This window comes from Salvia hispanica, chromosome 6 (assembly GCF_023119035.1).
Source record: "Salvia hispanica cultivar TCC Black 2014 chromosome 6, UniMelb_Shisp_WGS_1.0, whole genome shotgun sequence".
Classification (NCBI taxonomy): domain Eukaryota; kingdom Viridiplantae; phylum Streptophyta; class Magnoliopsida; order Lamiales; family Lamiaceae; genus Salvia; species Salvia hispanica.
The window spans coordinates 13806659-13834101 of NC_062970.1; the positions used below are offsets into that span (position 1 = coordinate 13806659).

The 27443-nt window shown below is 38.8% G+C and overlaps 1 protein-coding gene and 1 long non-coding RNA gene across 2 annotated transcripts; both read left to right on the forward strand.

Annotated features, from left to right (window-relative positions):
* The first annotated feature begins 3916 nt into the window (after positions 1-3916).
* LOC125194747 lies at positions 3917-5137 on the forward strand. Its single transcript, XM_048092977.1, has 3 exons — positions 3917-4105; positions 4154-4525; positions 4763-5137. The coding sequence occupies exons 1-3, from the start codon at positions 3917-3919 to the stop codon at positions 5135-5137; spliced, it is 936 nt and encodes a 311-aa protein (XP_047948934.1).
* Positions 5138-18782: 13645 nt separating this feature from the next.
* Positions 18783-19097, forward strand: LOC125193053. Its single transcript, XR_007171524.1, has 2 exons — positions 18783-18861; positions 19022-19097. It is a non-coding gene; the product is annotated as an uncharacterized LOC125193053 (long non-coding RNA).
* The last annotated feature ends 8346 nt before the right edge of the window (positions 19098-27443 follow it).

Below are 27443 nucleotides of genomic sequence, written 5' to 3' on the forward strand. Positions count from 1 at the left end.
TCAAGGACTCATCGTAGTCCTGCTTACATTCCTGAATCTCCTTCTTTAAGGAGTTTATTTTGTTGGACGGGAAGAAATAATCCAGGAATTCTAGTTTGAAATCCTTCCATGTGTTGATCGAGTCAGGTGGAAGCCTCAGCAGCCAAGTATTGGCTTCCCCTTTAAGGGCAAATGGGACTGCACACAGGCGGTAGTCCTCCTCAGTGGCATCGTTTGGCCGCTTTTGGATGCTGCACAGCTTACTAAACTCGTTTAAGAACTCGTAAGGACATTCATTCCTCCGTCCAGAGAATGTAGGTAAAACACCCAGCACGTTTGTCTTAATATCAATAGATCTCTGTCGCTGATTCGAGACTATGGCATGGGCGGGTTTACCATCCAGATGCACGGTGAGTGAACCGATCTCCGGGTCAGGATCCTCCAGGTGTGCCATATCTACATCTGCCTCCTCCTCTGTTTCGGAGTGCTCTGTTTCTATAGAAGACTTCGGGTCCTCTCCTCCTGACGAATTCCACTTTTTTTCACTTTCTGATTCGAACGAAAATGGATCTACAGTCGTAAACCCTAATTTAGTGGTGATTGTGGATGTTGATTCCTTGACCTGCCACCTAACTTGAGCGTCCCTCGACCCAGACGGGTTACTCCAGTTCCCAAATCGTGAGCCCTTGCTCAAAAACTGTCAGGAAAAACAAATAACAGAAATTAAAACTATATACACCAAATCTTTAAACACGTAAACAAACTACGCCATCCATCCCCGACAACGACGCCATTTGAAGAGACGATAATTCAGCGAGGTGTGTTTGAATTAAAATCTCCCGATCCAGAGAATCCACTAGACACCGGGTCTATGAACTCAGAGAATCCTTGGGTTACCTGTCGTTGGGCACACAATCACTTCCTTCGCCTTTCAAAACCCTCAACCCACTGTTGCTAAAAAGGTTAGTACAGGGAAACAGGGATCGAATCCACAGAGATAGATGCGTAAGTAAACATGCTCAAAGACCTGGAAGCTATTTTTTGGCTGCTGCCACGTAATTTTCGGGGTTGAGATTGTATTCCTGGACTTGGGAAATGAAATACTCTACTCTAACAGCTAGATCTAGGCAGGGACATGCATAATGACTAAAAGTATTTGAAACAACTACTGGATTGGGTAAACGACTTCCTAAGCTAGCCTAGACAGAGGAAAAGTTAAACGTGAGAACCATTTCCTTAAACGGCAGAGTACGACGGAAAAAGCTGCAGATTAACCAACTAAAGGACTAACTAACAACGACATCATCTTCTCTAACTTTTATCACGAAATAAACGGTGAAAAACAGAGCAAGCAAGGATCCAAACAGGGCGAACAAAATTAAACCGGTAAACAAAATTAACTATTGAAACTAAGACAGATCTACGATTACTAGACGAGGAAACAAGTAAATAGAATTCAAAATATCATAACCATGCAAATGCGAACAGATCTACACGTCGGATGCTTTACCCACTCCGGATCCAAGCAATCCACAACAATCAAACTCCGTTTCCATCTTCGATCTTCACAGATTCCACTAGATTCAACCGATCAACTACAAATCTCCATGCAATTCAAACTCCAAACTCAGATCAACCAACAATATCCACCAAAACAAACAGATAACATGACAACATAACTGAAACCAAAATAGCAATTTCCAAAGCAAAATACGAAGTATCTAACGAGAGAATAACAAACACGACCGAGCTTCGAACAGAGAAGACTCGGGAAATACGAAATATAAACAGAAAGCAATAAAGGATTGTATCTTCACCTTCGTAGAGACGGTGTTACACCACAACTGAACCAGAATCGTGAACCCCCAAATGATTTAGTGTGTGTGAAGAGAAAATGGAAAAGCTAAGCTAAAAGCCGATGTTGAGAGGAGTCCCTTTTCATGTTGATCGCGTGCTCTTATTTATAGTAGATAGAGCTTCTATACTGTTCTTGTGATTCCCATTTTTCCCTCCGTTTGGATGCTCCTTCGTCTAGCAACTCTTCCCTCTTCTGCTCACTTCTCCCGCCAACTTCTTCCTCCAGGTAATCTTCGTCTTTTTCCTGGGGCTGACGGTTTCTCTACACACCTGGCTTAGACCCAGGAAATCACAAAATTTATCCCCATAACCAATGCATGAAATTAGCCTTATCAATAACCCACGTACAATTATGAGGAGAAGCTCAGTTAATGCAGTAAAGGAGCAAGAAGGAGAAGGGGTTGGAGACAGAATAGATCGGTTGGAGAAGGCACTTCTAAGTGGAATTGAAAAGAAAAATTCCCCTATCTCGCAGTAGAAAGAGAAACCGCCAGGTCCGGAGGAAAATCAACTCCAACTCTACTATGGTCAACCGCCTGATGGAGAATTCCAAGCCCAGGTCAACGCTGTGGGGGATTGGAATCAGAATAATCAGAGTACAAGCTGGAATCAGTGGAAAATTAAGGAGTCCCCGTGGAGAGACAATCCTTGTTTCAGATGGGGTGATGGAAATCAACAGCTTCAACTGCAGTACCCAGGTCCAGCAGAGACCCAGCAGAATTGGCCCAACCGTAATCAAGAAGGACCACTGCACAACTCAAACTGGTCAGGGAAGAACCAGGAATGGCCAAATAACTGGAGCTACCGTTATCAAGGGGACCAACCCAATTGGAGCAATAGGATCCAGAGTAACCAAGGGAATTCTTATGTGCCACCGCACCAGAGGAATGCCACTGGAAATAATCAGAATTTCCAGCATAACCACCAAGGGAATCAAGGGTCAGGGAACCAGTTCAACAACAATCAGGAAGGTCAGGGAAACTATCACCAAGGTCAAGGGAGTGGATCAAATCACAACCAAGGGCCAATTTCCAATCAGCCCAATTATAGGCCCCAGAGGAATCTGGATGACATGATGCATGACCTAGTCAGCTCTCAACAACATATGCAGAACAACATGCAGGCCAATAATGATGTGGTACACAAAATTCAAGATGCCCAATAGGAGCAAAAGTCTGCTATGGACATGTTGGCTAAACAAATGTCTCAATTAGCAACTTCGTTGAATGAGATGAGGGGAAACGAGGGGAGAATACCAGCTTCGGTAAAACCACCTGACCGGGCAAACTTCAGTCAGATCACTCTGAGGTCGGGATGTGGTTATGAAGGTCCTCTGATGAAGGATGATGAGAATGTACCCCCCATGATGAACAAGGAGGAATGAAGTTCTTCCCCTAATCAAAGGGATACTGAGACAAGAAGTACCAGAGTAGAAGGTGACCTCTAAAAAGGTGATTTGGAAAAGCCACTGCCCCGTATGGCTGATCCATTCTTCCTAGACCCAGAGCCTGAAGTGGAGATTGAAGACATAAGAAAGGAGACCAGAGAATCTACAGCTGGGGGTTCAGTAGGAGCGTTGAAACGCATGAAGCCATTGCCTCACCGAGGGGAAGCCAAGAAGAAGAAGGATGACACGGAAGACTTCATGGAGATTTTTGGCAAGTTGGAAATCAATCTGCTGTTCCTGCAGGCTCTGAAGCTTCCTACTTTTAGCAAATTCATCAAGGTGTTTATTGCTGGAAAAACCAAACCATCGGGAAGATAGTGATTGGAGAGAACGTGTCAGCTGTAATACAAAAGAGAAGGATGCCATCAAAATGCACAGACCCAGCCAGGTATGTTCACCTTGCCCATTTCTTTGGGAGACATTAAAATTGAGCATGCAATGTGTGATCTAGGAGCCTCGATAAATGTTTTACCTCTTTCAATATATAAGAAGTTGATAGGGGTAAGTCTGGTTGACACGAAAGTAGTCATTCAGTTGGCTGATAGAACATGCATCTCACCCGAAGGTGTACTAGAGAATGTGATAGTTAAGGTGCATGATTTCCTGTACCCAACTGATTTTCATGTAATAAAAATGAGTGAGAACGAATCTGCTGAGTCTAGCGGAGTGCTTCTAGGAAGACCATTCCTACGCACCGCTAAGACTATAATTGATGTGTTTGACGGGACTATATGCCTAGACTATCATGGGGAGAAATACACCTTTAGCATTGATGAAGCCATGAAGAAACCATTGGATGTTGAAAATTTGCATGCTATCGATGTTATTAACCCGCTGGTCTAGGAATACCTTGAGACCGAATTAATGCAGGAACAATTCAACAATTCAGAATTAAGTCACTCTATTGACAAAGAGGTAGCAGGATGGTGTGAGACCCTATTGACTCGGGACATGTCAGACGAACAGATCAATGAAGCGGTCATGGCATTCTCCCACCAATCACTATCATTCGAGTCAACTGGTTCTGTTCAAGAAAAAAGCCCAGACGAGGCAACTGACTTGGGAGAAATGACAACTAAGAACTTGGAAAAGAATCCCCTGCCCCAGGAAACTATCACACCCAAGAAGGAGTTAAAGAAATTGCCCGAGAGCCTAAAGTGTGCCTACCTTGGAGAAGATGAAACCTTCCCGGTGATAATCAACAGTCATTTAACAGCTGAACAAGTGGATAAGTTACTGGAAGTAATCAGAAGAAACAAGAAGGCCATATGATGGACTCTCTCAGACCTCAGCCCTGACCTTTGTATGCATCACATCAGATTGGAAGAAGGGGCGAAGGCTCATAGAGACCCGCAGCGTAAGCTGAACCCGAACATGAGAGAGGAAGTTCTGAAAGAAGTCCTGAAGTTGCTATCTTTAGGTATTATTTACTCAATTCTAGACAGTGAATGGGTCAGCCCAGTTCACATGGTGCCATAGAAGTCAGGGATACAAGTGATTGAGAACGATAAGAATGAGTTGGTATCTACTCGGTTGGTGACTGGATGGAGAATGTGCATTGACTACCGGAAGCTTAACGGAGCCACTAGAAAGGATCACTTTCCTTTACCCTTCATCGATCAGATGTTGGAAAGATTGGCTGGAAAGGAATATTTCTGTTTCCTTGATGGATATAGTGGGTATTTCCAGATATATGTGGATCCTGAAGACCAAGAGAAGACAACCTTTACCTGTCCGTTCGGCACTTATGCATACAGAAGAATTTCGTTTGGTCTATGCAATGCACCAGGCACCTTCCAGCGTTGTATGATGAGCATCTTCTCAGACCTGCTGGAGGTGTATATTGAGATTTAATGGATGATTTCACGGTGTATGGAAATTTCTTTGATTCTTGTTTAGCCAATCTGGATCTGGTGCTGAGAAGATGTCAGGAGAAGAATTTGGTCCTAAATTTTGAAAAATGCCATTTCATGGTACCCGAAGGAATAGTCCTCGGACATGTGGTCTCGGAGAGAGGTATCCAAGTGGATAAGGCCAAAGTGGATGTGATCTCGAAGCTGCCCTACCCTACGAATCGGAAGGAAGTTAGAGGATTCATGGGGCATGCAGGATTCTATAGAAGGTTCATCAGAGACTTTGCAAAGATTGCACAACCACTCACTCATCTCTTGCACAATGATTTGGAGTTCGTCTTTAATGAAGACTACAAGAAGGCATTTCAAATGTTAAAGGATAAGCTCGTCTCTGCACCAATGATTAGGGCACCAGATTGGAATCACCCGTTCGAGGTAATGTGTGATGCAAGTGACTTCGCAGTAAGAGCGGTCCTGGGTCAGAGGATTGAAGGGAAGAGTTATGTCATTTTCTATGCCTCGAAGACCCTCAACCAGGCTCAAAAGAACTATGATACCACAGAAAAAGAGATGTTGGCCGTGGTATACTCATTTGAGAAATTCTGACCGTACCTGATGTCTTCCCCGAGGAACATCTTTACTATCTGGGAAGATCTGCTGGACCTATTAACTGGGAAACAGTGTTGGTAGTAACAGGTCCAGGAATAGCAGACAAAGGGAAGCATCCGTTGAATACAGAGCCATGGTTCGCTGACCTGGCTAATTACTTAGTCACCGGAGAGATGCCAGGATCCCAAGAAGTTTCCCGGGCCTAAAGAATGAAGTTGAAGAGTGAAGCCAAATACTACTTTTGGGACGATCCCTACCTCTGGAAGATGTGCTCAGACTAAGTAATCCGATGATGCATTCCAGAATGGGAACAGATGGACGTGCTCCATTATTGCCACGCCCTGGCATGCGGAGGTCACTTTGGACCTAGGAAGATTGCCAGAAAGGTCTTGGACAGTGGATTCTATTGGCCAACACTGAACAAAGATTCTTTTGAATACTGTCAATGCTGTGAGAGATGTCAACAGACAGGAGGAATTTCAAGGAGGGACGAGATGCCCCAAGTGCCTATAGTGATTTGCGAGATCTTTGACTTATGGGGGATGGACTTTATGGGACCGTTCCCATCTTCTTATGGTAACACTTACATCTTGGTTGTAGTGGACTATGTATCCAAATGGATAGAGGCAAAGGCTACACCCACCTGTGAATCGAAGGAAGTAGCTAAATTTCTGAAGGCGAACATCTTCAACCGGTATGGGGTACCCAGAGCTATCATCTCAGACCAGGGAACACATTTCTGCAACCGCACCATAGAGGCGCTGATGAGGAAATACGGTGTGCATCATAGGCTGTCTACACCATATCACCCTCAGTCAAATGGTCAAGCTGAAGTCTCGAATAGGAAAATCAAAAGCATTTTGGAAAAAACGGTGCATACTACGAGGAAAGATTGGAGTAAGCGCCTTGATGATGCTCTATGGGCATACAAGACCGCTTACAAAACACCAATCGGGATGTCACCTTATAGATTGGTGTTCGGGAAAATGTGCCATCTGCCCGTGGAAGTGGAACACAAGGCATATTAGGCCATAAAGGAGATGAATATGAAGGCGCCGGCCTATGAAGAAGAAAGGAAGCTGCAACTACAAGAACTGGAGGAGCTAAGGCTAGAAGCATTTGACACAACAATGTGGTATAAGGAACTCCGAGTATGACAAGAACCTCCGGGTCAAGGAACTCCGAGTAGGGCAGAAAGTACTTCTTTTCCAATCTCGGATCAAGCTGATGCCTGGGAAGTTGAAATCCAAATGGATAGGACCATACACTATCTTTGGCCTTCGAGCAAATGGAGCAGTGGAAATCCAAGGAAGCGCCTCGAATTCTGTTCCCTTTCTAGTCAATGGACACCGGGTGAAGGTATATAGGGATAATGCGGATCTGCATGTGGTGGAAGAAATGCCACTGCATGCATCCGTTATTATTTCCTAATTAGTCAGGCAAATGACTATTCTCAATGAACTCCTAGGTCAGGTAAAAAGGGGAATAAAAGTATATCTGTACACTGACATAGGGAATCTTGAGAATACTCGTTTGCAAGTGTAAATAGTTTAATTGCTTTCTAATATAAGAAAATCCAAACAAAGAAAAAAAAATTAATCTTCCAAAAATATTTTCGAAGCACCAAACTCTTCAGGAAAATTGTTTTGTCACTCATACTCCTCGACCCGAGAATCTGATGTTTCACCTTTGTTTTTTTGTATGGAATTGTGAGTTGCTAGGGGGAGGAAGAATTTTCACAGTAAGAATTTGGAGGGAAGACGGTAACTATTCGAATTTCAAAATTCGCTTTTCTAGGGGGCGTACGGTTGCTTACATCACCATGCAGCCGTTCGCCTGCCTACCCTGAAAAGCCCATTACCTTTATTCTTTCCTTTCAAATCAAAATTCAACCGACTTTTCTCTCTCTACTCTCATAATTCTCTCTCTCTAATTTCTTCCAATTTCTCTCAAACCCTAACCCGAATTTTACCCTAGTTTTTGCGAGTTGTGCAGGAAAAAAACCATGGAGAAGGCGCAAGATTCTGCTGCGAGGAAGGAAAACCCCGCCACCAAGCCACCGTCCGGCGATTCGTCCAAACAGCCGCCGGTTCTGATGACTTTTCCAGTCCTCGATATACGCTCGGAGTGGCACCCGACTTCCGTTCCAGAATCCCCTACCGTCGGAAATCCTGAGGATGAGGCGTTCTTGAAGGAGTTGGAGGAGAAATTTGGCAGTAAAGAGGAAGCCCCTGCCTATTTCACACCCAGAGGGAGCCCAAACCCTAGATCGAGCACATGCAGAGACTGGGCCGAGCCCAGACATCGGAGAACAAGAAAAGGGTGGCGGACTTGAGGAGGAACAAGAGGGCGTTAGCGGTTTTGCGGACGAGATTGATAGAATGGCGGTGGGCGACTCTGAGAAGAAGCCACGAGGGAAGGTAATACATCTGTAGTACAGTCTGATGAGGGGGAAACCCCTATTTTAAAGTCTGTTGAGGGAGGGATCTCTATATTGAAGTCTGTGGAGGGGGATACCCCAAGTCTGTATATTGAGGGGGGGACTCTGTTTTAATCTGAGGGGGCTACCCCGACCATGTTTGCTGAGGGAGAGATCCCTGAAAAATCTGAGGGGGAAACCCCGAAAAGCACTGAGGAGGAAACTCCGAAACCATCTAAGGGGGAAACCCCGACCATGTTTGCTGAGGGAGAAATCCCTAAAAAGCCTGGAGGGGATGAGGTCCCCATTATTTCCGAAAAACAAGGGCCTACGGATGACGGGCCATTAGAAATTGTGGATCTGGACGATGTGCCAGAGGACTCGCCGGTGAAACCAAGGGCGTCGAGAAGAATGGCGTGAAGGAGTGCGCTGGATGAGGTGGACGACGGAGAATAGTCCAGGGGATCAGGATTCCTTGCCCCGAGGGCAGGGAGTGTGCAGGAGGGAGAGACACATGGGTCGGAAGGAGAGGTAGACGCTACCAAGGAGCGTTGAGTGGCTATGGAACGCAAGAGGAAGGGCAAGAAGGTAGCCAATCCTCAGACCAGGAAGTCACAGAGGCCCTCCTCCGTCAGGGAATCTCCTCGTACACTACCCAAATATTCTGGACCTGGTAATGCTGAGAGCGAGTCAGAGGAAGAGTCGGAGGATGAAGAGGAAGTCCCCAACTTCGAGAGGGAAGAAATCTGGATCACCAAGAAACTCCTGGGATCTATGGCTAAGTTTAATGACTCCAGGCGAGCACAGACACACAAGGACCGGAGTGCAGTGGGGAAGCTGGCCAAGTCTGGGAAGCGATATGACCTAGATTCTCTGAAGCAGACAGAGTCGGAGGAGGAGTTCCTTGACCACATCAGGGATATCAGTTTCGAGTGGCTACTAAAACACAGCGAGCAGGAGGTGCCAGTAGATGCAGCATAAGAATTCTTCTCCACTTTTCGCTTCAAGGCAACCACCCTGACGTAAACTCAATCTCCTTCCGTCTCTTTAACATTGAGCACACAATGAGTGTCAGAGAGTGGTTCCTCAGAATGAGATTATTTACAAACGCTGAAGATGAAGAGGGCATTTGGGATGACAGAGTGTACGGCCCACCAAGGAACACGTCGGGATTCACACCGCAAACAGCATGGGAGTCTATAACATACGCTAGGAGAGGAACCTTCAAGACCAGTGTGTCGAAAGGAATCCATATCACTGATCACCTCCTCCGGTTTGCATAGGAATTCATTGGCTACAACCTAATGGGCACTGCCAGTTCCAGCCTCACCACCACTGAGCTCTATTTCACATGGTGTATGTCGAAGCGCATCAAAGTCCACCTCGACTATTGGTTGGCCCAAGCTTGCCACCAGATGACAGCCAATCTCTCCCGTCACATGTATACTTGCTATCTCCTGGGCGCCTACATAGAACGCAACTTTGTGATGAAAATTGGAAAGGCGGAGCCCAGCGTCACGATGTGCGAGCTCCCAGAGCTGTTTAGCGTGGAATATTTTTTCAATAAGGGGCTCCTATACATGGAGGGACATGAGTTGTGCTTCTACAATGTGGGAGCGAATGTGGACAAGGTGAAAAAGGAGCCGGAAGAGTAGGTGGCGAATGCCGATATGGAGGAGCTAAGGAAGGAGGTCGTTGCGATAAGAGAAGAATTGGGCGGGGCCAGAGGGGAGTTGCGGGCCATTAAGGAAAGCATGGATGTCTTGGCTAACAGATCATCAGCTCAGAACGAGAGGACGACTGACGCGGTCAATTTAATGAAGAAAATGGCAGAATGGCTTGGGGAGACGCTTTCCCAGACCCAGCAAAGGCAGCCTCTAAGACCCGGCACTGCGGTCAGGCAGCCCGGTCAGGGAAGCTCATCACACCAGCAGCTCCCGCCCTAGTCTAAGCCTTTGGTAGCCCCACTGACATCACCGTCCCTTGCGTCTATATCTACGAAGAAGCCCCTGTCAAAAACCTCTGTGATAGCTGAGGAGGAAGCGCCGGCGTCGCCGGCAAAGAAGAAGTTGAAAGTGAACCGCCCCAACGTACCACCCAGGTCTGGCTCCCAACGGGGCCAGACTCAGAATTGAAAATCCCCCATTGACCAAGTAATTTTTTTTTTTTTAGTCGTTTTATTTTATTTTTATTTTATATGTTTGTGTTTTATCTGTGCTGAGCATGTGTAGTTGTTGTTATGTGTGTTCTCCCACTTAGCCCAATCCTTAGAATAAGTGTGAGAAGTTTTTGTTTAAGTAAGCATGTTGTTTATCTGTTATAATTTTCTCCCACTTAGCCCAATTCTTGGTCTAAGTGTGAGAAGTTTATATGTATCATCAGCATTTTATTTTCCTGTTTTGTATCTTTATCTTCTCCCACTTAGCCCGTTGCCTGGTCTAAGTGTGAGAAGTTTGTTTGTGTTTTTGAGTATGTTGTTTTCTGTGTTTTATTTTGATTGTGCGCACCAACCCCCTTATTTCCCCTCTTCACTAGGATAGCTTGGAGACAAGCTGGAGTGAAGTGGGAGGGGGTAGGAGAGTTAGTGCAGTTTGTGCTCAGCATGTGTAAGAGTCAATAGGTCTAGGAGTTAGTTTTTTTTTTTAGATTTTACGTGTTTGGCATGAACTGGTGATAATAATAAGACAAGATTCCCTTAGTAAGAGTAATTGAGAATAGGATGCACGACAACTTTGAGCCCTCTTTCTTTTAAAAGCTGAAATCGGTTTGGAAGAAGCAAGAACGATAGAAAGTGCCTTAGCTGACCTAGTTGTGAAGGCCCACTACATAAGTGAGTTATAAGCCTTAACATTGAGTGCTAACATGTTAAAAAGGGGCTGCCACCTGATGCTTAGGGAGAAGAATTTAGAAAGGAGATAAATAGGGGAAAGTAAAAAAAAAAAGAAATAAAAAATGATTAAACATCTGGAGGTATAAGCTGGACGAAGTCCAGGAAAATGAGGAGGTATAAGCTAGACAAAGTCCAGGAAAACAAGGAGGTATAAGCTAGACGAAGTCCAGGGAAAAAAGAAAGAAAAAAAATAGGAAATGAGGAAAGAAGGAGAAATTCTCATAACCCGAGGCATCAGTGGCAAGAAATAACTAAGAGTGATCGATCCTAACATCCCTGGTGAGGAATGAGTGATCGAGCAAATCCAACAATTAGTAAGCTATACGCCATCTGGACGAGCTGACAAACCGACTAGATAGATAAAGGAAATGAGAAGATTTGGAGTGTGTAGACTATCTGATTGACCTTGATCTTGTGGATTAATCGTATTTATATGGTTGGGCATAAAATTAGATTTACGTAATTGCGTTGGAATGAGAAATTAGATTTCTTATTTCATTTATGGAAACTATGGAAAACAATTGCTTATTAGAATTGGGATTTGTTTCTTGATTCTTAAGTATTTCCAAAGAAAATTATATTCTGACAAAAGAAAACTTTATTATGTTTCAAAATTTTCGTTTAAATCTGATTCAATGTTTACAAAATTTTTCCAAGCAAGATGATTTTATGAGTAATTGTTTCAGATGCTGTTTTAATTGAAATGACTATAGACATATAATTAATTAGATTAATTATATAAAACCAATTACAGAAACATAATTTATTAATTAGATTAATAAATTTTAAGATAGTTTTTATTAATTTAGAATTAATATTAAAATATGCAATTAAATTAATTAGGAATTGATATAATCGGTTAATCCACATTTAATTAAAAAATAAAATTTGATTTTATTTGTTGAGCATTATTTGATATCCTATGTGATAAGCTTGTTATTTGATTTATGCTTATTTATTTAACTATAGTAGTTAGAGACCATGTTATATTATGTTTGGGTAGGCGGCGCCCAGTATTTGTAGTCCGTGTTATACTATGTCTGGGCAGGCGGCGCCCAGTAATTATTTGAGATTTGATATTGGATATTATATTTACATAACTAGTATCACACTTTTTCCCCATAAAATATAAGTCTTGTTTTTGAAACAAACTCATCATCCATCACAATTGTTTGATGTTCTGATAAGACTAATTTCATGCATTGGTTATGGGATAAATCATGTGATTTCCTGGGTCTAACAAAGTTTTATAAGCCAGGTGTGTAGAGAAATTGCCAGCCCCAGGAAGAAAGAGAGGATTACCTGGAGGAAGAAGCTGGCGGGAAAAGTGAGCAGAAAAAAGGGAAGAGTTTACTAGACGAAGGAGCATCCACAAGGAGGGAAAATGAGAAACACCAGGAAGAGTCTAGAAGCTCCGCCCCTTATAAATAAGAGCACGCATCCAACATGAAGGGAGTTCTCCTTTTGCATCATCAGCTCTTAGCTCGGCTTTTCTCATTCTCTACACACACTTTAGGGGAATTATTTTAGGGGTTCACGTTTCAAATTAGTCATTGTGTAACACCGTCTCCACGGGAGGCGAAGATACAATCCTTTTATTTGATTTCTGTTTACGTTTTGTATTTCCCGAGTCTTCGTAGTTTGAAGCTCGGTCGTGTTTTGTTACGTTCTCGTTGGATATTGCACTATTTAGCTATGGAATTTGCTACTTTGGTTTCGGTTATGTTATTGTTGCATTTTCTGTTTGCTTTGGTGGATATTCTTAATTGATCTGAGGTGGAGTTTAAATTGCATGGAGATTTGTAGTTGATCGGTTGAATCTGGTTGAATCTGTGAAGATCGGAGATGGAAATTGTGTTGGTTTGTTGTGGATGGCTTGGATTCGGAGTGGATGAAGCATCCAGCATTTAGATTTGTTTATGCTTGCATGGTTGTGATATTTAAATTCTGTTTACTTGTTTATCTCGTCTAGTAATCGTAGATTTGCTTTAGTTTCGGTAGTTAATTGCGTTAATCGGTTTAATCTCGTTTGCCCCGTTTTGATACTTACTTTGCTCTGTTTTTCTTCTGAAATTTCGTGATAAAAGTTAGAGAAGATGATGTCGCTGTTAGTTAGTCCTTTAGTTGGTTAATCTGCAGCTTTTCCGTCGTATTATGCTGTTTAGGGAAATGGTCCCCACATGTTGTTCGTTCCTGTGTCTAGGTTAGCTTAGGAAGCCGTTTACCCGGTCTAGCAATAATTTCAAGCGTGTTTGGTCATTATTATGCATGTTCTGTTATCTCTGCCTAGATCTAGCTGTTAGGATAGAGCATTTCATTTCCGGAGTCTAGGAATTAAATCTCAACCCCGAGAAAATTGCATGGCAGCAGCCAAAAATAGTTTCCAGGTCTTTTAGCATGTTTACTTACGCATCTGTCTCTGTGGATTCGATCCCTGCTTCCCTATACTAATCTTTTTAGCATAACGGGTTGAGGGTTTTGAAAAGAGAAGGAAGTGATTGTGTGGCCAACGACAGGTAACCCGAGGATTCTCCGAGTTCCTAGACCCAGTGTCTAGTGGATTCTCTGGATCGGGGAAGTTCCATTTTACACAGCAATACACACACTAAGCTCTCCCTTCGCTCTTCATGTTCCTAGCCTTTTCGACCATGAGTTTTACGCCCTCGCGTTTACTCTAAATCCACAAGGTTTAGGCTCATTCATAGATGCATGGTTGGCATCGTGTGATGGGGTTGACTTGCTTAAATTATTTTGTGTAGCTCTCGCAACCAAAATAATTTATGGACGTATATTAATTAGATTAATAAACCAAGAATTGTAAAATTGTTGTTACAGTTGGCTTGGAGGCCTACCTAGTGATATTATTGTAGTCATCAGCCCTCACAGAGGCTACAACTATATAGACTTGGATCTTGGACCACTAAAATTTATATTTGATATAAATTCGTATTTTATGTTTGGGGGTATAATATATGTTAAAATTAGTGGGATCTAATCAATAAAATAAACCCTTGTTTGATTAGTGATGCGAATGTGATCTTTGTATGTTTTTCTAATTTGCTTTTCGTTTTATTTTCTGTTCAGGTAATAGGTCAAACTTATCTTATGAGTGTATGATGGAAACAAACAAATTAACTAGGTCAAATTTCACGGAGTGGCAGAGAGACTGCCCAAACTTCAAGGCACAAGGTGCAATGAGTGGGAGCTCAGCTATGTTTGTCATTGAGATAAATATGTCTATGAATAACTCACAATCTTGGGTATTGGATACCGCTCGTGGTTCACACATTTGTAATAATGTGCAAGGTTTAATTGACAGCTGGAAAGTGAGGCCTGGGGAAGTAGATCTACGTGTTGGAAATGGAGCAAAAGTTGTTGCCGAACGCGGGGGAACTTATAGATTAGATCTTCCTTCAGGACATAGACTAGATTTACATAATTGTTATTTTGTTCCAGTTATTTCAAAGAATATTATTTCCATTCCTATGTTGGACATCGAAGGTTTTTCCTTCCATTTTGCAAACAGCAGATGCTCGTTTTCTAATAATGGATTGTATTATGGAAATGCCTCTTTAGAAAATGCATTATATATGCTTGAATGTAAACGGAATATTCTCAATGTGCAAAATAAAAGACTTAAGCTATGTAATACGGATAATGCTACTTATCTTTGGCATTGTAGACTTGGTCATATCAATGAGAAAAGGATAGCGAGATTGAGAAAGTTAGACTATCTAAATTCATTTGATTTTGAATCATATGGTGCTTGTGAATTATGTCTGAAAGGAAAGATGATTAATAAGCCACTTTCTGGGAAAGGGGGACGTGCTGATGATGTGCTAGAGTTGATCCACACAGATGTGTGCGGACCGTTTCCAACCCAAGCAAAAGATGGTTATTCGTACTTCATTACTTTCACTGATGATTTGACAAGGTATGGATATGTGTATCTTATGAAACACAAATTTGAGGCCTTTGAGAAATTTAAAGAGTTTAAGTGTGAAGTTGAGAAACAACTTGGGAAAAGTATCAAAACTCTTCGATCAGATCGAGAAGGGGAATACTTGAGCCGAGAATTTCTTGATTACTTGAAATCACATGGAATCCAGTCGGACTGGACACCTCCTGGTACACCACAAATGAATGGAGCATCTGAAAGGAGAAATCGAACATTATTAGATATGGTTCGATCCATAATGAGTTTAGCTAGTCTTCCTTTATTTCTCTTGGGTCATGCTTTATTGACTGGTATTTACATTCTGAATATAGTTCCATCCAAATTAGTTAAGAAAACACCATATGAGTTATGGTATGGCAAAAAGCCTTGTCTTAACTATATGCGGACCTAGGGTTGTCCAGCTTTTGTTAAGAAACAAATGACTGATAAGTTGGAATCTAAAAGTGAGAAGTGTTACTTTGTGGGATATCGTAAACAAACTAGAGGATATGAATTCTACTGCCCTGGAGATCACAAGGTGATAATCTCTAGGGATGTGACGTTTCTTGAAGACAATTATGTCTTAAAGGAACAAGGTCACAACATTATAGATCTTGAAGAAATTCAAAAACCACAAGATAACATTGAGGATGAGGTATTGTCAAATGGTTTGAACAATAACTCAGTGGGAGTTTTTGATGATCTATTGGGAAGGGAAATTACTATTAGAGGAGACCTTAGAGGGACTCTCGAAGAACCTCCTCAAGACAATGAGATGCATCAAAGACAAGATGATACAATAGTTGCATCACCTCTACCTCAAGAAGATCATAGTGATATTCCTGAACCTACTCACATTCAGAATGAACAGCCCGAGCCAGAAGAAAACCAACTCAATAGGCCTAGAAGGTTTTGTCGTCCACCTGAGAGACTGAATCTAATGGTTGAGAACCAAGATGATGAAGTTGATTTATATGACGATGAGCCTAAGACCTATACCGAGGCGGTGTCAGACACTGATCGAGAGAAGTGGCTTGAAGCCTTGATATCTGAAATGGACTCGATGTACTTCAACTTAGTCTGGGAACTAGTTGACTTGCCAGATGGGGTTTACCCTATAGGCTGCAAATGGATCTTAAAAAAGAAGAGGGATGCAGATGGCAAAGTACAAACCTACAAGGCTAGGTTAGCGGCAAAGGGTTATAGTCAACGCGAAGGCATTGACTATGATTAGAGGTGTCAAGTGGGCCAGGCCGGCCCTGGATTTTGGTTGATGGGCCCAGCCGAACCGAGCCCAGTTAGTAAACGGGCCGGGCCGGGCTGGGCTGGGCTAAATTTAATTCATGCTTTAGTTACAAATTTACTACTATCAATCTATAATTTTTATTAAATAGTTCGTGGGCAATTGAGTTGTAATATTTACATAAAGAAGGTTAAAAATTAAAAATGAAAGAAGTAACTTGTTTACGTATTAATTTATTGATTTACATAATCCCACAAATTTAGGAATCAAGAAACTAAAATACACTATTTAGAAGGAAACGGCTAAAATCAAATATTAATTGGAACTAAAATCATGGAAATATTAATTGGAATTATGGAATATTGGAAGTAGAGAATGAAAATATATATTGAATATAGGGAAAATGCTAAATGATGGAAAGATTAATTGAAAAATTAATTTGAACTAAAAAGAGATGTTCCATAATTAACACATGCATAATTAACCATCTATATTAGCATGTGATCGTGTCTATGTATATGGATATATAATATAGGTATAGGAGGGTCTTATTCTAATGCTTATAGCACCCTAATCTAAAATCAAGACTAAATCTCCACTCTTAGATTTTAAAATGAGTGGATGAGATTAAAGCTCACAAATCTCAATAAATAGTAGACAAAATATCAACAAAAGGGTAATATCGTCATTATGTTATCATATGATAATTTTTTGTGAGTGTTTTTTATATCAACATTGTGTATTACAAATATCAACAATATGACATTAGAATATCAACACAAGGACAAGAAAATATCAACACATTTTTATTGAGATTGGACATGCATAATATTGAGATTTTGCCTACAATATATTGAGATTTTTTGTTGCATTTGTTGAAAATAACTGCTTATCAGCATGTACGAAAATTGAAATATAATTTATCAAATTTCATCACCCGGAACATCGTCGGAACATATGCAATTGAGATCTCGTTGGAATCCTTATTAAATTATCTTTAATTTGATATATTTTTTTGCGAAAAAATAATTTAAATTGAGAGAGTTACGTAAATTTAAAGATTTGAGATGATTTTGAGGAGAGAGAAAGTAGTTAGTTATAATTACTACATATAGGATTTGACATTAATACCCTTTTAATTTAATTAATAATTATTTAAATTTAAAATATATTACACTTGACATCATATTAACCACAAGATCTTCTAATCTAATGGTTGAAAATTGGTCTCAATTTGGATTTGATAATTAGTTAGCAATTGATTGCATCCCATTGAGAATTGAGATGCAATCTCAGCCACCCATTCACAATCTTCGCGCGATGTCAACAGCGTCTGGTTTATGTCAACAGGGGGGTATTTTTGTCATTTCAGTTCTAAAATGTTTCAGCTGTATTCAAAACACGCCGCAAAACTCTCGAACATTTCTCTGAGTTCTCTCCCAAATTTCTTCTACAATTCTGCATCTTCTCTTCCCTTCGTCGCAATTCATCTCCTAATCTTAGACTTCGTTCAGTTTTCTACATCAATTAATTTCCAAAAATGAGGATCGAAGAAGTAGTTGAAGTTGAAGCACCGATTGTAGCCAGAAAAAGGCATTCCAAATCGGCGGTCGTTGAAGCGAATTCTTCAGGTTAAGAAATTGATTCAAATTTTAAGTATATTGCTTCGATTTTAGTGTATTAAAACAGATCTGGATTTGTTTTCTTCTGAATTCGATTTCTGCTGATTTTTTATTGTTGATTAGCGATGGTAGAATCGGAAGAGAGGGAAATCAACAAGGCTGCTGGAAAAAACGAAAGAGAACATGCATCTGCTTCCAGTTAAGGATTTGTTTAAATTTTTAAGATTATTGACATTTCATACAATAGCTATTGACATAGTTATGATAATAGACTTGTGTTTTCTATAAACAACATATACTTGTCATTGAGATGATATTGTATACTGTTGACATAGTGTATGCTTGTTTGGATTGTTGTTGACATTATAAACTTTAACAATTGATATAAAAGTAATAAGATAATTATGTTTGCTTTAAACATGATATACTTGTTATTGACATAGTGTATACTTATTAGAATCGTTGTTGACATAGTCAAATTGACATAATAGTAACCAGATAATTGTGTTTGCTATATATGAGATATACTTGTTATTGACATTGATTTATTATGTACTTTATCTATTGACATAATTTTAAGAATATACATGCACTTGCTGTCGATAGGGTATACTTGTTATTGACATAGATTTATTATGTACTTTATCTATTGACATAATCGTAATAACATGCATGCACTTGTTGTCAACAGGGTATACTTCTTATTGACATGATATCGTGTATAATTGATATTGATTTATTCTGTTTGATTTTAAAATTTTTAAGATTATTGACATTTTATATACTAGCTATTGACATAGCTATAATAATATATTGTTGACAGTAGTAGTGTATGCTTGTTTGAATAGGTGTTGACATAATTATATTGACATAGTGTATGCTTGTTTGAATGGCTGTTAGGATGGCTGTAGAAAACATACAAATGTTTCTAGGTCATGTTGTTGCTCATGGACCTTTTAGGGAGGAACGGCTCCCCTGTTTTGGTGTTGGTCTTGGATGGCTCTTGTAAGTTTATCTAGCAGTCATTGTCTACTTAATTATTTCAAAAATGCTTTTCTTAAGAGATAATGTATGCGGTGCAGCTGATAGTTTCATGATAGTTGAATGATTTACCATCTTGTTCAGTGAAATAGGAACTTCTCTGATTTTGCTGCTTTTTTGCTAGGTTTATTACTAGTTTCTTTCTGGGTGCAATCCCCTGGTATATAGGAGCTTTTCTACTGCTATGTGTCCGTATGGATGACAGGGAGAAGCCTGGACTCATTGCATGTGGCATAGCTGTAAGTCTTTTCAATCTCTACTAGAATCTCCTCAAGTGTCAATTCATGGATGTTCCCAACAGTTAGGGTCTTAGGGATGATGTGTAATCATATTTTGGTGTTTTATGCCTGTTTTTTATCCAGTGGATTTTGTAATTTTATTGTCTCTGAATAAGTATCTGAGGTTTCTCTTGTCAATCAATACCCCCTCCCACCAGTCATCATATGTGTTTTGCTTCTTGATGCAACTGCTTGAGTTGATATGCACTTGGAAGCCAAACGACTTCACTTGAATCTGTGGCCGACAAGTTTCTTCATTTGTCCAAGACGTTCCTTCAAGACAAGCCTGATACTTTTGATCACTGGAAAACAATATCTGAATCAATAGTTATTGCTGAAAAAGAAAAGGAAGTTCTTGAAGATTTGACTGAATTTCCAACTTTTAAATTTGGACATTTCTTTGATGAAGTAAGTACATCATTTTGTTTACATATGTTTCTCTGAGTTGACATTAGATTACTCCTACAGTTTATATACTAACATTGTAGAACTAATTTACAAGCAGTATGCAGAAGAAAGAAACAGAGAAAATATCCCTACATCGCCAGGTTATGATCCTAAAGGGGTGAGCCAATGAATCAGCCTCTCCTATCTCACCACCAGCTGCAAGCCCAATGGATGACGCACAAGTTGAAACGAACAAAGAAAAGCAACAGGAGAAAAGGAAAGAGAAAGTAGAGAATATTGTTAAAATAAAATAACTAAAACTAAGATTAAATAGTATATTGTTTTTATAAAATGACTGAATTGTTGTTGACATGGCTTGAAAGTGTAGTTGACATTTGGTTATAATTGTTGTTGACATGATTTGTACGTGTTGTTGACATGACTTATAATTGTTGTTGACATGGTTTCTATGTGTAGTTGACATGGCTTATAATTGTTGTTGACATGGTTCTATGTGTAGTTGACATGGCTTATAATTGTTGTTAACATGACTTATAATTGTTGTTAACATGGTTCTATGTGTAGTTGACATAGTATGTAACATAGTTGACATGGCTTGTACGTGTAGTTGACACGATATGTACCGTAGTTGACATGACTTGTATGTGCCGTTGACACGATATGCACCATAGTTGACATAATTATATTAGTTGTTGACATGACTAGTATATATAGTTGACATGATTTTTAATTGTAACTAACCTTAAAAACATGAATTATAATTGAGCATAATTAAATTATATGTTTAAGTAATCTTAAATTATATGACTACATCTCCATGTGTAAGTAATCTTAAATTATATAGTTGGATGGGTTTTAAAACTATTATTGTGGATTCTGAAGTTTGAACTTAGCAGTTATATCAAATGTTAATCAGTTCAACAAATTGTATTGAAATGTCAACAACCTATAACCAAATGTCAACAGCTTGTATAAAGTGTCAACAACTCAGAAAACAAATATTATAATTAATAAAGAAAATTATAAGATAGATGTCATTAGAGAGCAGAATCAAATATCAACAACTAATAAGATAATGTCAATAACTTTTAGTATATGTTAACAACTAAAAAACAACTCTGATTGTTGTTGACATGGCTTGTACGTGTAGATGACATGACTTATAATTGTTGTTGACATGGTTTCTATGTATAGTTGACATGACTTGTACGTGTAGTTGACATAGTATGTAACATAGTTGACATGGTTTGTACGTGTAGTAGACACGATATGTACCGTAGTTGACATGACTTGTATGTACCGTTGACACGATATGCACCATAGTTGACATAATTATATTAGTTGTTGACATGGCTAGTATATATAGTTGACATGATTTTTAATTGTAATTAACCTTAAAAACATGAATTGTAATTGTAATTACCCCTCCAGGCAGGACTGGGGCAGCCTGGACGCCCTCATCAGCGAGTAGCACGGAGGCAAGTCTGACTCCAACTTGTATTGAAATGTCAACAACTTATAACCAAATGTCAACAGCTTGTATAAAGTGTGTACAACTCAGAAAACAAATCTTAAAATTAAAAAAAAAAACAAAATCATACAATAGATGTCAATAGAGAGCAAAATCAAATATCAACAACGGGTCTTGTTAGGTTGAGATTTTTTAGCTTAATTGAGAAATGAGATGCATTTTCAGCCACTCATTCACAATTTTCGCGCAATGTCAACTACTCAAACATTATGTCAACTAGGGGGCATAATTGTCATTTTCGCGATGTCAACTACGGAGACAATATGTCAACTACGATGTCAACAACAAATGTTATTTATGGGAACCACGATGTCAACAACAAATGTTATACGTAGTTGACATAGATTATATAGGTAGTTGACATGCATAGTTGATATTAAAAAAGGGAGATAACTAAATCTTAGCAACTAATTTTCAAATGAGAAATATTACCAAACAACCAGAGTGCAAAATATTTCATGCTTTAATTTGGAGAAATAAAAGAGAGAGACACGTAACATTTGCCTCAAAAGCAGAATTCTTTACGTATTTTCCGTTCCTTTCATACTTGATAAATCATCCAACAACAATAAAAAATTTGTACATTTAACATTTCTTCAATATCGAGAATATCGAATATAAACAACTCGTATTAAAATGTCAACAACTAACAAATAACACTTATAATTGACATATCAATACCGAAAATATCGAATGTCAACAACTCGTATTAAAATGTCAACAACTAAAAAATAACACTTACAATTGACATATCAATACCGAGAATATCGAATGTCAACAACTCGTATTAAAATGTCATCAGCTAAAAAATAAGACTTATAATTCACATATCAATAGCCAGAATATCGAATGTCAACAACTCGTATTAAAATGTCAACAACTAAAAAATAACACTTATAATTCACATATCAATAGCCAAAATATCAAATGTCAACAATTAAAACAAAGTTGAGATATCACAGTTAACAGGAATATCATTATTTAGGTGAATCTCCATCCCCATCATCATCCATACATCAATCATTCAAGCAAGAAAAAACAACAAAAACAAAAAAAGCAACAAAATCCGAGGGGAAAGAGGAAGAATATGTATAAAAATCAATACAAAATCAATCGGATCAAGGTTGCTGCTATCAAAATCTAAACGAGAAAAATGAAATGAGATTAGAAATTAAATTACATGTGTGTCCAAATACGATCTGCGAATTCCAGAAAGCGCCGCCTTCGCCGGGAGGAGATTGCGGCAGAGCTCCCGCCGGCGACATTCTCCGACATGTGGACGCCGGTCGCGTAGGCGTTTCTCGCCTGAATCGCGTATTTCCGATCTTGCCTTATCCTCGTTCACGAATCTCTGAATTCCAGCTTCTCGAACCCCCATTCCCTGTGTTTTCCCTAAATTTCACCGAATTAGGTTTTCAATTAACGCGAATTGAACATTCAGATCATCAATTGATTCAATTCAGTTGCTGATTCAGCTTCTCGAATACCGCCATTTCCTCGACGGCGTCGAAAACGCCGATTCCTTCAGCTTCAACGGTGAAGGATCGAAGCGCGCTCGTGAAAGCTCTCTCCACCTATCCGGAATATCTAAGAAACAAAGCTTCCGATGAGAAATCAGCGAAATGACGAAGAATTTCGAAGGATTGATCTGGTTGAGAGAGAAGAATGATGATTGGATCACCGCATCGACTCTCTGGGTGGCCATCTTCTTCATCCCTAATTAAAACATAAAATTACTATTCTGCCCTTTCATATTAAATTAATCTAAAAATATTTATTGTGTGGCAAAATCTGGACCACTCATTTAATAAAAATGAGTGGCTGATATTGCATCTCATTTCTCAATTAGCCTAAAAAATCTCAATTGATCATGGACCTATATAATAGGGGTTGTGATCAATTGAGATTATTTAGGCTAATTGAGAAATGAGATGCAATATCAGCCACTCATTTTTATTAAATGAGTGGTCCAGATTTTGCCACACAAAAAATATTTTTAGATTAATTTATTATAAAAGGGTAAAATGGTAATTTCATAGTAATTAAACTTGAACAGCAACTCCCATCTCTTACTCTCTGCTTCTCGATCTCTCTCTCCATCTCTCATTTCTCTCTAGCCGCTGCGCCTCTCTCTCGTTCCTGGCACCACAGTGCCATTGCTGCTCGCCGAAGTCAGCCCCTCGCGTATCTCTCTCTCGTTTCTTTTCTTTTCCGGCGTTTCACAACGCCATCGCTGTTTCCTGCCGGCGTACCCTCTCAAATCGATGAGGAAGGTTTGGGGAAGGAGAAGAAGCTAAGGGGAAAAATCGATGAGGTTCGTGAATTCGCGAAGAAAATCATGAGAGAGAAGGAATCGGAGCTGTGGCGGCAATCGACGCTTGAATCGGAGGATTTACTCTCTAGCTCTCTCAGATCTGGTCAATCCGACGAGGAATTCATCATCGACGTCGTGATCTGCTTCATCCTCGCCGGAAGAGACACCACGTCAGCGGCGCTGATGTCGTTGCTAAATTGATTGCGCTGCCGTATTCGGTGGTTAGTTGTTTTCTCTTTTCCCCTAATTTGATTAGGTTTTGCTGATTCATCTCCAATTGTTTATATTATCGGTTACAGTAAAATGCAGTGATGCAATCTAGCAAATTTGGTTGTGCATTCTTCTTCACGATTAGGTTGGATTGATTTGGAATTATTTGAATTCATGAAGAATGCTAATTCCTTCGTACTCCTTTAACTTTGGTAGTTATTAGTAGTATTTAAGTTTTTGAGGTTCAATTTGATAAAATTTTGTATCACTGAATTGAAATGCTAGTGTGTGTTTGTGTGTGTGCGTTTCTCCCCAATTTTAATCATTTTGTTGTGATGAACTTGATTGAATTGAAAATATTTTCCAACACAGAGATTGTGATTGGGGATTTGATGTGGCAGGCTGATTTTGAGGATGCGTTGACAATTGATATTCTCGGTATCCAAATGTGAATTATAAGTGTTATTTTTTAATTGTTGACATATTAATACGAGTTGTTGACATTTGATATTTTGGGTATTGATATGTGAATTATATGTGAATTATAAGTCTTATTTTTTAGTTGTTGACATTTTAATTCGAGTTGTTGACATTTGATATTCTCGGTATTCAAATGTGAATTATAGTAAGTGTTATTTTTTTAGTTGTTGACATTTTAATACGAGTTGTTGACATTTGATATTCTCGGTATTGATATGTGAATTATAAGTGTTATTTGTTAGTTGTTGACATTTTAATACGAGTTGTTGACATTCGATATTCACGGTATTGATATGTGAAAAATAAGTGTTATTTGTTAGTTGTTGACATTTTAATACGAGTTGTTGACATTCGATATTCTCGGTATTGATATGTGAATTTTAAGTGTTATTTTTTAGTTGTTGACATTTTAATACGAGTTGTTGACATTCGATATTCTCGCTATTGATATGTGAATTATAAGGGTTATTTGTTAATTGTTGACATTTTAATAGGAGTTGTTGACATTCGATATTCTAGCTATTGAATGTGAATTGAATAGGTTGTTTTTATTCAGTAAAGTTTCTTGTTGATTTCTTGTCTTTTATTGCTCCTTCCATTCTATATAATCATTAAATTCTTTGTCTCTCAACAAAACTAGTAAAGGTTGTGTTCTTGTGCAACATTTCATTCGATACATACAAATTCAAAATTATGGAGTATGGGAGAGATGGCTTCTCTTTGAAGTTACGCAGAGGTATGTAATCTCTTAATTTGTATCTCACAAAAAAAGTAAATGTATGATGATTCATTCAGTTTAATTAATCAATCAATTGTCTAGTGTAAATTAATGATGTTTGAATTAATGGCAGCATGGAGAAATGGATGAATTGGGGCAGAAGCTGTTGTACATGAGCCTGGAACTGGAGAAGCTGAAATTAGAAGCGATGAAAGAAATGCAGAAAAACAAAGAATACGTGAACCAACTGATCCAGCTCTAGAAATGCGCCATCGAAGAGCGAGACTAAACAAAATCAATTATTGATTCGTTTATGGAATTGGAAGTTTTAGGGTTTGGATTATCAATTGTGTTGGATGTGAGCTGGATTAGGGAATCAAGTTTTTTATATGACAAATAAATGACAAACCATTTGCATAAACCGTCATTGAAGATGTTGAAATCAGCTATATAATTCATGTCAACTATACGCATATAATGTCAGCTAGTGTACAATCCATGTCAATTATATATATAATCCATGTCAACTACATACATATAATGTCAACTACAATCCATGTCAACCGCATACATATAATGTCAACTACATATATCTACATACATAGAGAAAGCAATTGAAAAGACAAATAAACCTCATAGGCATTGTGGAAAATGTCATAAAGTGAACGATCATAATGCCAGAAGTTGTGGCAAAGAGAAGACATAATTGTTCTTTTTTAATAATCAGAGTTGTTTTTTAGTTTTTGACATATACTACAAGTTTTTGACATTTTCTTATTAGTTGTTGATATTTGATTTTGCTCTCTATTGATGTGTATTGTATGATCATCATACCAGAACTTGTGGTAAAAAGGAAAAAAAAAAGAAAAAAAATACTTGTTCATTTTTAATTATAAGATTTGTTTTTTGAGCGGTTCACACTATAAAAGTTGTTGGCAAACTGTTGACATTTTGCTATAAGTTGTTGACATTTGATATGCATTGACACGTATTGTATGACCACGATGTCAGAACTTGTGTCAAATAAAAAAATTAAGATACAATAGTTGTTATTTTTTAATTACTAGAATTATTTTTGAGTTGTTAACACTTCATACAAATTGTTGACAAGCTGTTGATATTTTGCTATAAGTTGTTGACATTTGATATGCAAGCTATTGACATGTGTTGTATGATCATGATGTCAGAACTTGTGTCAAATAAAAAATATTAAGATAAAATAGTTGTTATTTTTTAATTACAAGAATTGTTTTTGAGTTGTTGACACTATATACAAGTTGTTGACATTTTTATATAAATTGTTGACATTTGATATGAAAGCTGTTGACATGATACCAGAACTTGTTTCAAATAAAAAAATTAAGAGAAAATAGTTGTTCTTTTTTTAAATTTTAAGAATTGTATTTGCGTTGTTGACATTTCAATACAAGTTGTTGAACTGATTGACATTTGATATATATTACTTACTACTAAGTTCAAAAGTCAGAATCCACAATAGTAGTCCATGGTTTGTGTTGGAAGTGCAGGTTTTGGGAAGAAGCCTTCAGCAACCCAAAATTTGATGAGTTTAGAGGCACATATCTCACAATCTTCCGAGAATGCACCCAGGTAAAGGAAACAACCTTGAAGTCTAGCGGGCAAGTAAATGTAGCTGAGAACCAAGATCTCCATGTAGGAACCCTCCCCCATTGCAGCATCAGCTGTATTTTCTTCAATCCTTTTCTAGAAATCAATATTTTCTATCTCCTAATGAGAAGACCACCAACCACAACCAGTGACAGGGGAAGACCTTTCCATTTCTCGACGATCAATCTTCCAATTTCCTTCAAATGAGGAGGGCAATGCAATGTAACATCATCATTATCATTTTTCAGCATATCACCGAAGGTAAGATAACAGAGCAACTGCTAATTGTGCTCCAACCCGAGCAGCTGCATCTCATGAAGTAAACTAGATTTTTTGAAAATTTTATCAGCGACCTCCCGAAGCCTAGTGGTGAGAAGAATCCAACTGCCATTCCCCTTATCCGGCAAGGTGTGCGCGATCCGATCCCAAGCATTAGTGTCCCATACATCATCCACGACGATTAGAAACTTGAGATTGTAAAGCTCCTAATGCAGGCACTGGAGCAACGTCTGCTCGTCGCCCTAGGTGGCATAGTGGTCTGATTGGTAGTTTTTACTCTCCATGATTACTAGCAGTTCATGACCTCAACTATAATTCATTTTCTACTGTTGAATATCAAATGAACTTAGTAAATTTGTTAAATTTAGTCATGCATCAAAAACATTATTCCGATATTTCATACTGAGAAACATGTTTTTACAGCGGAACGAAATTAATTGATATCAAAATCATAAAAATAAAAAAATAAAAAAACACTTTGACAAACTTTTAGTAGCCAACTTCATTGAGGACTTTCATCAAACAGTTGGCAGAAAGATGCCACTTACATATGTCAACAGTATACAATATCATGTCAATAGCTATTGTATAAAATGTTAATAATCTTAAAAATTTAAACAAATCCTTAACTGGAAGGCGATGTTTGTTCTCTTCCTTTTTACCAGCAGCAATATTCAATTCCATCTCTTCCGGTTTTACCAT